Below are 17605 nucleotides of genomic sequence, written 5' to 3'. Positions count from 1 at the left end.
TTCGGGCCGTCCTAAGCCTATCTCGGATTTGAACGATTTTCTCGGTGGTTTCGTGAATGAGTTCGGGTCCGGTGATTTGCACGTCGCCTACCTCGGCCCAACAAAGAGGTGAACGACATTTGCGGCCATATAGCGCTTCAAAAGGTGCGGCTTTAATACTCGCGTGATAACTATTGTTGTAAGAGAACTCGGCGAGAGGTAAGTGCTTGTCCCAAGCTTTTCCGAAATCAACCACGCAAGCTCGTAACATGTCCTCTAAGGTTTGAATTGTACGTTCGCTTTGTCCATCGGTTTGAGGATGATATGCGGTGCTCATGTCTAAACGCGTTCCCAACACTTCTTGCAATGTACGCCAAAATCTAGAAATGAAACGGCCATCTCGGTCGGAGATAATCGATAAAGGTACACCGTGTCGGGCTACGATCTCCTTAATGTAAAGTTGTGCAAGTTTCTCCATTTTGTCCGTTTCTTTCATGGCAAGGAAGTGTGCGGATTTGGTGAGACGGTCAACAATAACCCAAATGGTATCATAACCGCCCGTCGTTTTTGGTAGCTTGGTGATAAAATCCATCGTTATCCTTTCCCACTTCCATTGCGGGATCTCGGGTTGTCGAAGTAGTCCGGACGGTCTTTGGTGTTCGGCTTTGACTTTGGAACATGTCAAACACTTGGAAACATAAGTAGCTACGTCCCTTTTGATGTTCGGCCACCAATATAGTTGTTTAAGGTCGTGGTACATCTTATTGGCACCGGGGTGAATCGAGTATCGTGACTTATGGGCTTCATCTAAAATAAGGCTTCGTAGGTCCCCATAACTAGGCACCCAAATCCTTCCGGCGAAATATCGGAGTCCGGTTTCTTTAACTTCGAATCGAGAGGTGAGGACGTTCAAGTGTTCGAGAGAGATGTTTTCATCTTTGAGAGCCTCATCTTGGGCTACCCGAATTTGGCTATTAAGGTTTGTGTGGATGGTGATGTTTAAGGCTCGGACACGAAGAGGCACCACTCTTTCTTTTCGACTTAAGGCATCGGCTACTACATTTGCCTTCCCGGGATGGTAACGAAGCTCGCAATCGTAATCGTTTAAGGTTTCAATCCACCTTCGTTGTCTCATGTTTAGTTGCTTTTGATCGAAAATGTGTTGGAGACTTTTGTGGTCGGTAAAGATAGTACTCTTGGTTCCATAAAGATAGTGTCTCCGCATTTTAAGTGCAAAGACAACGGCTCCGAGTTCGAGATCATGTGTCGTATAGTTTCGTTCATGAATTTTGAGTTGTCGAGAAGCATAAGCAATGACTTTCGTTCGTTGCATCAATACACACCCAAAACCATGTTTCGAGGCATCACAATATACAACAAAGTCATCATTGCCTTCGGGAAGTGACAAGATAGGAGCGGTGGTTAGCTTCGTTTTCAAGATTTGGAATGCGGATTCATGTTCGGTCGTCCAGATGAATTTCTTTCCCTTGTGAGTCAATGCGGTTAGAGGACGTGCAACCAAAGAGAAATTTTCGATAAATCTACAATAGTACCCGGCGAGACCCAAAAATTGACGAATGTGAGTAGGAGTAGTAGGAGTCTCCCATTTGCTAATGGCTTCGATTTTCGTTGGATCGACTTTAATACCTTGGTCACTTACAACATGACCAAGAAATTGAACTTCCTTTAACCAAAATTCACACTTGGAGAATTTGGCATAGAGTTGTTCTTGTCTTAAAAGTTCAAGCACAAGTCGGAGATGTTGTTCGTGCTCTTCTTCATTTTTAGAATAGATCAATATGTCATCGATGAACACAATAACGAATTTATCGAGATACGGTTTGCACACGCGGTTCATAAGATCCATGAACACCGCCGGTGCGTTAGTGAGACCAAATGGCATGACAAGGAATTCATAACTACCATAACGAGTTCGGAAAGCGGTTTTGGAGACATCTTCCCCCTTAACCCTCAATTGATGATAACCCGAGCGGAGATCGATTTTCGAATATACACAAGACCCTTGTAGTTGATCAAAGAGGTCATCGATGCGAGGAAGAGGATATCGGTTCTTAACCGTCAATTTATTTAGTTCACGATAATCAATGCACATTCGTAGGGATCCGTCTTTCTTTTTAACAAACAAAATCGGAGCGCCCCAAGGTGAATGGCTAGGTTGGATAAAACCACGATCAAGTAGTTCTTGGATTTGACTTTGCAATTCTTGCATTTCGGATGGGGCGAGTCTATATGGTGCACGTGCTACGGGTGCGGCCCCCGGAATAAGATCGATTTGGAATTCAACCGGTCGATGAGGTGGAAGACCCGGCAATTCGTCGGGAAATACATCGGAAAAGTCACTAACAATTGGCACATCATCGATATGCTTCTCATCGGACTCGACTTTCTTAACGTGGGCAAGGATCGCAAAACAACCCTTACGGAGTAGTTTTCTAACTTTAAGGCACGAAACGAGATTGAGTCTGGTGCAACTCTTATCGCCATAAAAAATCAAAGGTTCACCATTCTCGATAGGAATTCGGATTGCGTTAAGATCACAAAGGATGTGAGATTTCGTTTTGACTAACCAATTCATACCGATTATTACATCAAAGCTTCCTAGTTCCATGGGTATCAAGTCAATTTCAAATTCCTTACCCAAAATGTTTAACGCACACCCCCGGTAATATGTGTCGGCACTTAATAGTTTCCCGTTAGCCACTTCAATGGTATAAGGGGTATCTAATGGAAGAGGTGGAGTGCTAAAAGAATGAGTCAAAGTCTTGGATACAAAGCATTTATCGGCACCTGAATCGAATAAGCAAGAGACATAAGAATTGTTGAGGAGAAACGTACCCGTGACTAGTTCAGTGTCATCCCGGGCTTCCTCGGTGTTGATGTTAAAAGCTCGGCCGCGCGTGTTGGGGTTATCTTTCTTCTTTGGGCATGCATTTCTATAATGACCCGTTTGGCCACATTCGTAACAAGTGCCCGTCTTTGGTGCATTGGGCCACTTTCGAGCGACGGGAGTGGCACTTTTACAATCGTTGGCCTTATGACCAATTCCTTGGCACCGATGGCAAATTAGCTTACTACATTCGCCAAAGTGATGTTTGTTGCATTTGTTGCAAAAAGGTAGATTCCCGGCATAACCCTTCTTGCCGTCGAAAGTGAAAGATTTCTTGGCAAAGTTGTTGTTGCTTGATTGGGAGGGTTCCCACTTTCTTTTGTTGCCGCCCGATTTATCCTCGGCCTTAGGTGCCGGAACTACGATTTCGTCAACCGTTTCAATTAGTTGGCGAGCCATGTTCATAGCGGCTTGATGAGTAGTGGGTTTGGATGACATCACCCCTTGTTTGATGCTTTTTGGAAGACCGAGCATGTAGAGCTCAATCCTTTGAGATTCGGGGTTAACAAGATTAGGACACATCAAGGATAGTTCGGCGAAGCGTTGATTATAAGCTTTAAGATCGTTTCCGACCGCTTTCAAAGCTCTTAGTTCTTCCTCAAGCTTTCGGGTTTCTTCGCGCGGAAAATACTCAACAATCATCTTTTCCTTTAGATCGGCCCAAGAGAGGGCATGAGCTTCATCGGTACCCACCGATTGAACATAGGTGTTCCACCATGTTAGAGCAATTCCGGAGAAAGTGTGAGTGGAGTATTTGACCTTGTCTTGGTCCCGACAACCGCTTATGCTAAAGACGGCCTCGGTTTGTTCAAACCAACGAGTAAGCACAACCGGTCCCCCGGTTCCATCATAAGTGTGGGGTTTGCACCCCATGAAAGCTTTGTAGGAGCACCCTTCACTAGAGTTACCGGCTCCTTGGTTGTTGTTGTTGTTGTTGTTGTTGTTGTTGTTATTATTATTGTTGTTGGATGAGTGACCGGCCATGGCCGCATCTACGGCGGTGGCTATCATCCGTTCGAGAGCTTGTTCGGGAGTTTCATTGCGGCGTACACGACGAGGAGCCATTGTTCCTTCAAGACACAAGAATATCATTGATTAGTATTCTCAATAATACTAACCGTGATATAGAATAAAGATAAAGAGAAGTTTTTCCTCGACTCGCCTTAAATTCTTTATGCCATAATGTCGGAACGTTCATATGAGTCACCGTAATATAATCCCGGAAATTATATTACCCTGATTCATATGTGCATTCGACATTATTCTATAAAGTCAAGGTGGCGTGTCAATCAAATTAAACAACGTGAGATTAAGATGAACTAAGAGTAGATATGAGTAGAAGCGTTCGAGTATAAATGCACAAGTAGTCAAGTAATTCCTACTTCAAGTCTATATGCCGGTTGTAGTCTAGACTCATCAATGTACCCTATGACTCGAGGTTGACACCAATGAACTCTAAATCCCTACAACCAACGCTCTGATACCATCTGTAGCGACCCGACCAAATCATGTTTGACGGCGCCGTCTACTTAGGTCCCGTTACGTGGTCATAAGTCTTTAAGACAAAGTTTGACCAAAATATGTCGCCTTCATTTCAAAATAAAGATTGTTCCCAAAGTTTACAAGAATTGTTCAACCAATAGTTAAGTTACAACGTTATAATACGAATGAAATCTAGGCGACACGGTTTAAAGTAAAGTCAAAAGACGCTCCATGAAATGCACATATACTCGACATCCAATGCAAGTATCAAATAATGAGCGGAAGCATGTATCATGTATCGTTCAAGGACCTGAGAAAAACATAGAAATCTGTCAACGAAAACGTTGGTGAAATCATAGGTTTAAGTAAGTAAGTACAAGTGAACCACAAGATTTGCATCAATGAAATAATAGTAATACATTCCAAAAGTTTGTTTCACGAGCACCCAATTATCAAAGCTTAACATTCCTTCCATTGTATACCCCATCACTTAGTGCTAGAACAAACACTGATTCTCGAAAATATATTTCATCCGTAGACGGTAGCGAACCGTCAAAGATGAGGGTTGTCAACCCATATGGCCATATAACATAAGTTCTCGCTTACACCCGGCAAGTGTAACTAATGATAATCGAATTGAGGATTTTTGTTCTAAACTCGTATGTAGAATGTTTGTTTTCCCGTTCTTGTGTTCACTTAGTTCAAAAGAATCGTTTATGTTTTCTCATCCCAATATAAGTTCAAAAAGAGTAAAAGTGGGACTATGATCTCACCTTGAGTGCACGAGTAGTAAAGTACTTCGACAAGTAAACGTGTGCAAAGAACAATGCTAGTCTTGACCTAAACAAATAGGTCGTATCAATAACGGTAAACACGATAGGTCAAAGATGTTCAATTAGTCCTATGGCTCGTTACGACTCGATTATTTAGCATGTGAAATCAAATTGTCAATTTTCATGCAAGATACAAGTATATAAACAAATTAGGAAGGTTGCAAAATCATTTGGTTAAGTTTGACAAAAAGTCAAACTTTGGTCGGTCAAAGTCAACGAAAAAGTCAACACGTTCGGGTCGTGTCCCGAACTATTTTTCTGAGGTTTTTAATCATGTATGAACATGCTAGGACAGGTTACATGTGAATCGGAGGTGCGTAGCATAGCAAACATTATTCGAAAATTGACCAAGTTGGACAGACCCAAACGGCGCGCCGCGCGGGTATATGGCGCGCCGCGCGGGTACCTGTGCAGAGAATTCTGGCAGTTTTTAAGTTTTATGCACGAACCTAACTTCAAACAATCACCATTTATGATCCGCAAACAATCAAGACAAGTATCTTATACCGTTGGGAAGGTAATTTGACGAGGAAAACAACTAAACACATTTCATCAATCAATCTACCTATTACAACAACCAAAACCGCATCTAATGCTTAACATTAACCGCATACAAGTTCATAAATGCAATTCAATGATTCGGGCAACCAATTTACATGAATGATATGCCGTTTCGAAGGTAATCAAGCATACAATCCAACTAAACACTTACCAATAATAATCCATGGCATTCAATGCATCAAAAGTCCATTTCAAGTTCATCAAACCCTAACCCAAATTCACCAAAATCACTAATCAAGTTCATGAAGTTTTCTAAGGCAACCTACACATCAAATTGAAGCTAGTGATGCTAGTAACACAATTAAAACATCAACTTTTAACATCTAACAACATATGATCATCCAAAATTCAAGAACAACACACCAAAATTCAAGTTCATGCTAGTTACACTAAAACAACGAGATCGAGCATATAAATCATATATTCGTGTTAGACTTGAGCCATAGACACTAATTAACACTTTTATAAGTTAAAAACATCAAGAACACAAAATCTAGTGATTTTAGAAAGTTACCCAAATGAGATGAAGTTGGTACCAAAATGAAGAGGATGAAGAGAGGATCACAAATATGTAGTTTATTTTGTTGTAAGCCTCCTAGATCGAATTTAGATGATGGTTGAATGAATTTGGTTTTGGGTGTGTGTTCTTGCTAGAGAGAAAGAGAGAGAGATGGAGGTGGAAATGAATGGGTGAAAGGGGTTTGACCCTTTGACCTAGTCAAGGGTTTGATCCCTTGTCAAGTTTAGTCCCTCAACTTTCGTTCGGGTGCGGGAATTACCTAAACGAGATAATTTAAAACGCGTATCAACGGGAGATGTTATAAACATATAACGAACTTTATATTAGTATAACGGAAAAGTAAATGGAAAAAGGCGGGATGTTACACTTAATAATCGTTAATTAAAGTTTAATTGTTAAGTATAATGTTATAGTTGGGCATTTAATAAGGAAAAGTATAGAATGGAAAAATGAGGGTCGTTATACCAGTGCATGGGACGTACTTAAATTGTTGCAAATTTAGGTGAGATGGAGGCGAACTAAACTAACGCTTCTGGCGACGGCGGTCATTGGTGGTCGGTGTGGTGGTTTCCCGTCGATTACCTTTGTCGTTATGTCTAAATCACAAAATTAAGTTGGTGGTGGTGGCTGTGGTGTTTTCCTCGACGATTTTTTAAATTGAAGTTGATTTGGTTTTATCTGATAGCAAGCTTAGTATTAATGAAGCTGATTTGATTTGGTTTTATGTGAGGGAGACAATAATAAGTGACAGTGGGGGTTTGTTTAAACTTCAATTTTCATAAGGTGCATGTAGGGTTCATTTAAACTTCAATTTTCATAAGCTTTAATTTTGATTATAATATACAATGGAAATCGTTAGGATTATGAAATTTGTGTGAGACAATGGATGATTGATAATTATATAGATGATGAACTGAGATAAAAATAGATAAGTATTGATGATACACATATAAATCCGTCTCAAATAAATCCTATTTCTTAATATGATTTATTAATAAATACCCTCGAACGTGACCGGCAGCAAAGTCCGGGACAAGAATAAGTGGACTACCTGACAGGCCACAAACTTGCCGAATATCTTCTCCTGGATTATCCGTTTGAAAAGATTAACGTTACGTAACCGAACGGGTCACAACGAGGCTATAAACATGTAAGCCGTCCAGAAACTAATCCAAGAAGGTTTATCGTGAGGATACACTTGAGAAGACTTCATGCCACGTTTACATGCAAGACCTTCCAACCGGATAACAAAGCTGTCTACCCGGTAATCTGCTCCCGGACGCGTAATCCGTCAAGAAGATCACCCGGGTATAAGTTACCGTGAAGAAACACTCAACGAAACTAGGCCATGTTTACATGTAAGCCCCTTTTCACCCGGTAAATATACTGCCTACCCGACAATCTTCTCCCGGATATATAAACTGTCCAGAAGATTGTCCGGGTACAACTTACTAGAGGAAATATAGTGGAGAAGATTCCAGACCATGCGTAAGCCCTTTCCACCAGGTTCATAGTATGCTGCCTACCTGGTAGCCCGCTCACGGATAACTGCATAAGACAAAACACACGAGTGGATCGTGTATGCCATGTTAGCTCGTAAAATCATTTCATTTGTTACACTCCTGAAATGGACATGTGTCATGTCATCATTCCCTCTACTAAACTTCTGGCATCTATAAATACACCCCACGAGTCATTTATAACATACAACGTTGTTACCTTAACGTTACTCTGCCAAAATCACTCTGTGATATCACTAACACAGTCAAATCAATCGAATTCAGGCCAGCGCCGGAGTTCAATCACCTTAGATATTAACTTATTCAATCCGATTGACTGTTACACCCTCGTGAATTTTCAGATTTCGAACGGGTTACACGATTGTCGGAGCTAAAACAAAATATCAATCAGTTTTTTCTCAAATTAAGAAATCAAACCTAAATCTATTTCCAATATCAGTTCTAGGTTCGATCAAGCATCTATGAGATGATTAAATTCAATTAAATGGATGAAGTTAGATGAATTTTATTTGAGTTTATTGTGAAGTATTAAAAAATTAGGGTTCATAATTTTAGGGGATGAATGGGATGAATGGATGATGATTAGTTAGAGATGAATAAATGGAGGTGAATAAAGATAAATTAAATTGAATATGGAGATAAGGGTAAAAACGATTTTACCCTCACATGCATTGCACATGTCAAGATTTAACTGACTTATTTAACAGAAGTTTAACGGAGGGATGCTGATTACAAATTTTTGAAAAACAAATGATTCTTAAGGCAAAAAAGAACTCAAGGGACTCTATTAGCAATATGAGATATAACACAGGACCAACGGAACAAAAAAGTCTATATAATCAATAAATTATAGTTAAAATTAGATTCGGATCGGCCCGCGATGCGGCGGGGCCTTCCACGTTGAATATTTGTATTTAACGTAACGTTGTATATTTACATAACTAAAAACGTGTTATTGCGGGCGTGTTTGGATACACGTGGTTAGTGCCTAATATACTTAATAATCTGTGCGTTTTCAACGCCAGGAAGATTGTGTAAAAAAGGGAAAGAAAACTATCGATATGACGTAGTTAGTTGGGGTGTTTATTATACGTCTATGTATACGGATGAAACACATCCCGAAATATTTAGTATTTTTTGAAAATGTCCGTTTTGCGTATAGTTAGTCGCGTTGTGTTCATGAAATTATTTCGAGTTGAACGGTGATGTCGGAAAAATTTAACGGGTGGCGAGCGAGAAGATATGACCCGTTAAAAATTTAGGTGGGTTGTGTTTTAGTTTTGTAATGAAAATAATAATCTTACGGTTATAACCCCTGATTAGAGGAATTGTGTTGCATAGTTGGTAAAGTTTAGAGGTGTTTTGGTAGTTTTTGAGAAATGTCGTTTGGGGGAGGGGTTTGGTGAAAATGACCTGAATGCCCAGGTCCTTTAGTATATTTAGAATAGAATTAGTTAAATAGAGTGAGACCAATTGAATATTTGCAAGTAGATCGTGTCGAGGAAATCTGGTTTGATGAAGGAATGCAAGACAATAATATATTCTCATGTTGGTCTATAAAGCTGCGTAGTGGTGGCCTAGTTGCCCACTTCTGTTACAATGATAGTTATTATTATAATAAATATAAAAAACGTTTGTTTGGATATTAAAATATACGGAGTATACAATTTGTTACATATTTTTTTTACATCAGTTTGAGATCACCCAGAGGGACTAAATCACACACGCGTTCATCTTCAGTAGTTGCATAACCCGCTCTAACTACTGCATTGGAGGAACCCGAACCAATCCGAGGGCATGTCCGGTAAAAACGCCCTTCCCGCTGCCTCCGCACTAAGCGAAAGGCGACCTGAGTGGATACTTCAGGTCAGTGATATCATTGAATGCAATGTTGCAGCCTAGCGGAGTCAAACTCGTGACTTCTCGCTAAAAGAGACATACTACTACTAGTTGAGCTACAACTCAATGTTAATTTGTTACATATTGGGGGAGAATAATCTTTCTTTTTCAAAAAATAAGTTAAAGTAAAACATGTTAATTTTTTTAATGTGAAATTATAAAAATTTGGTGGCTCATGAAAAAAGCTATACAGAAATTCAAACCTTAAAAATAGGGATGGGTCATATGAGGTGTGATTCAAATGCTTAGTTTTTTCTTTTTCCCAGAAAAGTCCAAAATGCGCAGTTTTACCCAATCATTAGGTAACTTAAGGAGCATGATGTAGCATAACACTTCATAATACTTTTTAGTATTAACGATTAACGATTAACGATAATTACATTGAATGTACATCGTGGTCACCATTATGTAATGAAAAGTGATCCTCACACACTACTTTTTAATCCATTTACATCTGATTATTCGTTTTACCCTTAATTATATTATATTTACAATAATAATATAAGTTCAACTTCCTAAATTAATCTAGCAGCATAACTATAAATTTATAAAATAAAAGCATACATGGATCAAAAAATGGTGTGTGAGGATCATCTTCCGTATCTAATATCTACTACATCCAGTGCTGTAAAAAACTCGATTACTCGCCGATTAATCTCCGATTAATCATTTTTAAGAGGAATCCGTTCCAATTTTTAAAAATCCGTTTAATTAAACGGTCAACGTCAATTGATGGGTCAAAATCGAATTTGGTAATCAAAGTCGGTCGAAGTAAAATGATTAACATTTTAACATGAATTTACACTAGAACTTTATAGTTTTTTGAGCGAAATGAATAATTTTAGACAATTATATTAAAGTTTATTTTTATATTTATGGTTTTTTTCTATTTTTACACATATAATTATTGAAATTTAATATTTAAATGTATACAGTACAATCCGATTAATCTCCGATTACTCTCCGAATTACCGATTAATCCTTCTAAAATCCCGACCGATTAATCCCCGAATAACGAATTTTGCAACCTTGACTACATCCATTCAATCAAGATAATATTTATTAAATTATTTTTAAAAATTATCATTAAAGTAAATTAATTTTGTAATAAAAGAAAAATACTACCATACTAAGATGCATTTTCATTTGGAGAGCGAAGACGGTTGTAATCCATAAATCATAAATAAATTTTTTCTTGCTTTTTGAAAAAAAATATATAAATTTATGAGTGAGTTTTGGAATTGCCTCTTATGTGAATTTTCTGACGGACCAAAACACCCCTTAAACGGCTTTAATTTGCACGCCTTCAAGCGTCGGTTACAAACTAAACGAAAAAAATGAGGTCTTGAAATTAAAGATACCTAATGACACACACACACACACACACACACACACACACACACACACACACACACACACACATATATATATATATATATATATATATATATATATATATATATATATATATATATATATATTATTTATATATTTAATTCAGACTCAACTTTTAATCATATTTTATCATACTAATCAAAATATTTCTATAAAAATTTGACATTTTTTCATATCATTTCAATATTTAACACTGTCACATCACAACTAATTTCTCGTCTCTCCTTTTAAAAACATCAAATTTGTCTTCAAATTACAATCAATGTAGTCATATGTGATTTAACTCTAACGAGTAATTTGACTCTCATCAATTAGTTTGTCAACGGACGATAACAAAAATATTCAATCTAATAAACGCGTGATATAAAGAAGGTAAATGTAGCCACCAATTAGATTCATTCATAATTACTCCATTTGATATCACAATACACAACTATATATTTGAAAAGTAAGTCATGACTTTGGTTTATTAATGGTAAATTACAAACATTGTTGTCACACCCTCACAAGCAGAGTTAAACATCCATAAACTAAAATAGTAAAAACTCGTTATCTAACCATATTTTCAGTTCCTTACTACATTATCTTAATCTGTAAAATCATTCATGTAATACTCGAATCTGCTAACGACGTTCTCAGGCAACGACATGAGCACTCGAATGGCATTAGAGTCGCCAATAACCGGTAAAAATAGACAATATATATCACTAGTAAGAGGACTCATATGTAGAGGCTTTCCTTCTCCAAAATCCAAGTCCTCTAACCCAAATCTAGACCACTGTGATATAACTAAACTTGCATTGAGATCGGTTTTTATACTTTTGTCGTCTAATAACTCAACGATCCCATTGATACTATCGTCATTAAGGCTTGATTTAGCTTCTTGAACTAGCCTCACAACACGATACAAATTACCACCAACCAAATCTTTCACATTTGTCTTTGCGCAAGCCAACACAAATCCATTTGCATAATACCCTTTTGGAATCTTTGGAACTAGTTTATTTCGAATGTTAACAGAAAACAAGAGCTTTACCTCAAGTGACGGTGCAAGATCAAGCGATTTAACCCACGAACGCCACGTATGAGATGCTAATATCTCAAAAGTGGTACATTTTATTGATGGTAGGCATTGATTTTTAAGTTTTAAGACACTAGAAGGTGTGTAGATCAATGATGCAGGAACAAGCAGTTGAGATTGTAAATCTTGATTAAGGGTATGATTAGGGACATTTTTAGTAAATGCTTGATGGATTAGTGGTAAATGTGAAGAGGGAGATTGTAATTTGAACACGTGGCGAGAATGGAAGGGTGTAATTGGTAGAATATCAGTTGGTTTTTTGGTAAGGTGGGCCCAAGCATTTAGGAATTGAGATGTACCAATGCCGTCACATAAACAATGATTTATGGCCGTGCATAATATCATTCCTCCACAACGAAGATTTGTCACCTGCGATAATAGACTTATCTTCCATTAACTTAATTACAATATACAAATTATCAAATTAAATTATCAAATGATCATTAACCTAGTGGTATATGAGAACTCCTTTTATTAAGATGATGTGAGTTTGAGTCCACTAATAAACATTTATAAATATCCGTTAAAAAATTGTGCATGGTATGTGGGTTTGTTTTTTTTTAAATACAAATTTAGTTAATTTAGTATACACAAGTATAATAATTATAAAATAGAAGATCCAAGTATCTTATTTTTAAGTCGATCAATACTTTATGCAATGATTAATGATAATTTAGTTTCAATAAATCCAAAAATATTATGTAAAAATTAATTGGTTGTATTTTACAACATATTCTTTTAAGATAACATAACAACTTTTCTCTCGTAGGTTCCCTCTCTTTCAACTTTATTTTCCCACCCAACAACTTCTTCTCTTTTCGGTCACCAACAGTAACCGGTGGTCAGACTTTCTGTTTTTTACCTTCTCTTTTCTTTTCAGTATTCTCCTTCATGCCTCCTTGTTTGTGTTTGATGGAGCGCTGAGTTTCGTTGGCATCTTCGGTTATCATTATGAAATTCAGGCGAAAATTACTATCTCACCGATCGCCATTTCCGGCAGCTAAGCTCTTGTGCGGCTGTCACTCCGTCTGGATGCTACTCGCTTTCCTAGTTTCTCACGGTTTTCTGCTCTTGTTAGTTTGGTTGTGGATTTGGGTTTCGAGGATGTGTTTGGCATCCACTTGGTTCTTGGCATTTTTCGGCAGTGGTACTTATATTCCGACCGACAACCCTACGGCTTGCACCTTTCCGATTCGGGTTTTTAATGTGGTGTGTTCCGGTGTCTTGGTTGTAGATGGGTGACTCCTATATCAGTTTTCTCGAGTTGGTTTGCGGTGGGTTTGTGGTCATTTTTGGTATCTTTGGTATGGATCGAGATTGAGTTTAGTGATGTAAAGATTTTGGAGATATTGATCGGTGTGTATCACGTGATGGTTCTGTTAGAAAATAGGTATGAAATTGATAATCTCTTATTGATTCTTGAATCGTGTAACACTTTCCTAATTAAGTATTTTGAACCTTACAAGCATCGGGTTGTATGAAATCTTAATTGAGATAAGACAAGAACGCAATTTGATTCTAGGCAAGAAGATATCAAATTATAGTATTAATGAGAGTATGATTATTTATCTGTATATGTTCATATGAAAAGCAATCTGCCAAAACGAAATGAATATCCTGTTAACATGGCGGTTGAAAATGAAAGGGTGCAACCCTTCATTTTGACGGAAAAATCGGCTGAGTAAAAGTCATACCGATTGGCGAGAAAATCTGTTAGACAGTCATACTGGTTGACTAAAAGTCGGGGGTGCTGCCCCTTGGACTCCATATTCGTGATAGTATATAGTCGCAAGGGGGTGCATCCCCCTTGACCCTCGCTATATTCGTGATAGTATATAGTCAACTCTTATATGTGTGCACTCCATACTCTAAAAACATGTTAAGTATAACTAAATAACTCATGTTTTTCAAGTAAAACTCAATTACCTAAAATGATTGTTAGATGACATCAAAATTATTAACATGTTCTTTTTAATAGGCGTATATTCATTTATTGTATGACTATAAGTTGTAATTGATCGTGCAATAGGGTTTAGAACAATAGTTATTACAAAAGGTTGTTGGATATTCATTCAGACGTCATCGAGTATGATTCATGTTTTAACACATCTCGATCTCCGAATCTTGTTTAATTAAAATTTCTATTATCTAATTGGCGGAAGACTTTGAAGACGTTCAAGACGGGTCTTAGAATCAAGCTGACACAATCTAGAGGCGGGATAACACTAGAACATGCAATGAATCGAATATACTCGGGTTATCGGGTTCGTACTAGTAAAACCAAGATGTAATCTTAATTAACACGAAGCCTAAACTGATATTCTGTGGTATTTGGAGGTAGGGACCGAGCTGCAGACGACCTAGGGTAAATATGAAGCGTAACCTAACAAATGAGGCTTAAACCCGTCTATATATTGTCCGCAGACACAGTCGGTCGACTGACTTTGTCAATCGGTCGACTGTTTGTTGAGTCGATCGAAGATCAACTTACGCCGACCTGGACTGTCGGTAAACAGTGGTCACAGTCGATCGACTGACTGACTAAGCCGGTCGACTGTCAGATCAGTTTAACTATTGATTTAAAACATTTTTCCTACGATAACTAATATTCAATAGTCACAATGTTCATTATTACAGACCGAATTATACGATAATGAATATAGAACTAGGGATTCACAATGGCTTGACGGTATCAAGGTCACCCTTACAACCTTGACGTTCGAGTCCTGCTTAGGACATTTCGTGGTATATATATTATATATTCGTGTTACTATTAAGTGGGTGCGTGAGTTTGACTTTCAAATAAAAAAAAATGCACCAACAAACTTAATAGTTGAAGTGTTAATAACAGGGACAATACAATGTTGAGTATATGTTTCAGATTAAACCAACGACCCGCTAATTAAGTAAAGTGTTAGTTTATTTTAACTATATACTTTTATACAATTTTTGACCTTTTTGTGGAATATGACTTTTGTTTAAAGTTGATATCTTTTCAACAGAACTTCGGTTTTCTTTCTTTCACATGTTGAATTCCAACATACGATTTTACCTTTTACAATTTCCAGGAACTTGTACTAGTATTTAGAGAACTTTAATTATTTATTTTATTTAATTTTACTTTACTTTTTGAATCATGTGTGAAGATGATATGATGCTGTCTTGTTAAACAAAAATTTGCTGTACTTTGTAAAGATCACAAATTTTCTACATGAATTGATACCAAGTCGGCTTATAATCAATTCTTGAAACAAAAAGTACCAGTATTAAAGATTGCTGACTTATTATAGATAATTTGCTTATAAATTAGAATTAAAAATCGTGATGTTTTGTGCTCAAACACATGAATTATTAGTCAAAATTACCTACCATGTGTGGTTGTTATTCTGCTGTTATTATTTATATTATACCACGGTCGATACTTGAGGAAATGGAAAATATATATGTAAACGACTAAACGGATATACTTTTTCATGTTCAAACGACTTAATGAAGTAATATATATATATATATATATATATATATATATATATATATATATATATATATATATATATATATATATATATATATATATATATATATATATATATATTTTTTTTTTTTTTTTTTTTTTTTTTTGAAAGGTAAAACTAAGCATACATACTTAATGAAGTGGTACTTTTTTCCGCACCAACCCCAGCATATATGTTGTTATTAAGGTAACCTCTTATTTGATTAAGCCCGAAAAGAATTATAATTTAATTTTTGCTAACAAAAAGGATTGTGTGTTCAAATTAGACGATTGTATGATGTTTCAGCTTGCTTTGATGAATGTCGAGTATTCTAATAATGATTCTGTACTTTTTATGAATGAAGCAACATCTGAAATAACTTAGATCTCGATTTGCAAGTTTGAAGCTCATATGAAGGTTCAATGATTGTTCATCTATATTCATTGTTTTTCATTGTGTTTTGGATCCAGTTGCTTCACAAACAATGATAATCGAAGTTTTTGGAATCTGTTTCAAGTCTCAATTTGAAGTAATTCGTGATTTTAGATTTTGTGTTCATTGGGTATTATCTCAATTTTAAAAAATTTGAACACGCAATCTTTTTTGTGAGCAAAAATTAAATTGCAATCCTTTTCCGGCCATTTGCCAATTATATAATTACATATTTCACATATTAGAAATTTGATGGTTGAAAGTGAATATTTATTTAGAGACGGATTCATAATTTTATGATTCATAAGTCTAAAAATGATAACCAAAAATTAAGAACTTACTTGAACAAGAAGAGGAGGAATATCAAGAAAAGTGGGTGCATCAACTTTTACAAGCAGCTTCCTCCATGACTTATTTGGTTTATGGGAAACTTGAAGAAACTGTTGAGCACTCATATCCATAAATGCTTCAGCAAAAATAGCACCTTCACCATTACAATCAACCTGGAGCTTATCATCATGTTCATCTTCATTTTCATGCTCATCATGTTCATCTTCATCATGCTCAAGTTCATGATGATGATGAGATGATTTTAATCTGCCTGCTAATGGATAGTAATCAACAAGAACTTTTGATAGAGAAAGTTTCAGCAGATCAATGGGAAGAGAGTTTTGAAAAAGGTAAAGATATTTGATTGAGAATCTAAGGAACTTTTGATCATCAAGATTGGAGAGATAAAGCATGTGATGTGGGGTTGGGCTGCTTGGTTTGATCAAACATGGTTGATTTTGCTTGTAATAACAATCTGGTAGTTCTTCATCCCATGATCTTTCCATACTTAAATTTCTAATTCAATTCAAATCTCTATCTCTCGGTATTAGTTAGTTAGAGAGAGATTTGTGGAGAAATAGGACATATATGGTAGGAAAGATGATGTAAGGCACATGTGTATATATGGAGGGTATGTAACACTGTATGTATCTGATGGCTACAAAGACAATGTAAATAAACGTTATATTACATTTATGATTTTTTTTTTTTTTTTACAGAATAGTATAAAAAACCATCAATTTTGTAGTTTACCTATGTTCAATATCAATTTTTAAAAAATCCGGTATAAGTGGCCTTTTCAATGCCAGTTTGATACATTTCATTGTAAATTAGAGTTTTCAACACCGGTTTTACCAGCGTGGCTTTCAGGTGTTGTACCGATAATTAAAAATTTTATACGTGGTTAAATCGGATTTCGTAAGACCGGTTTGTAAGATGCATTATCTGACACTATCAAACCGGTCTTCTCAAAACCGGTTTCACCATTACTTTTTTGATCTAACACCAGTAATTACAAAACCGTAATTAATTAACCCAGTATAACTCCGATTTTATTCAATCCGGTATGTCTATATATGAAGAACATCAAATACAGATCAAAAAATATAAGTTTCTCAAAACTATTTTTAAATATTAAGTTTAGTTCATTTTACTAGTTAACAAATTTTCA

The 17605-nt window shown here is 36.5% G+C and overlaps 1 protein-coding gene across 1 annotated transcript; it reads right to left on the bottom strand.

Moving 5' to 3' along the window:
• Window positions 1–11549: 11549 nt before the first annotated feature.
• On the bottom strand, window positions 11550–16996 carry LOC139846952 (alcohol acyltransferase 9-like). Its single transcript, XM_071836540.1, has 2 exons — window positions 16446–16996; window positions 11550–12547 (listed from the first exon to the last, which is right to left on the bottom strand). The coding sequence occupies exons 1-2, from the start codon at window positions 16938–16940 to the stop codon at window positions 11684–11686; spliced, it is 1359 nt and encodes a 452-aa protein (XP_071692641.1). The 5' UTR covers window positions 16941–16996; the 3' UTR covers window positions 11550–11683.
• Window positions 16997–17605: the final 609 nt, after the last annotated feature.

Source organism: Rutidosis leptorrhynchoides, chromosome 5 (assembly GCF_046630445.1).
Source record: "Rutidosis leptorrhynchoides isolate AG116_Rl617_1_P2 chromosome 5, CSIRO_AGI_Rlap_v1, whole genome shotgun sequence".
NCBI classification, from domain to species: domain Eukaryota; kingdom Viridiplantae; phylum Streptophyta; class Magnoliopsida; order Asterales; family Asteraceae; genus Rutidosis; species Rutidosis leptorrhynchoides.
This window is presented reverse-complemented; position numbering and strand designations above follow the sequence as displayed.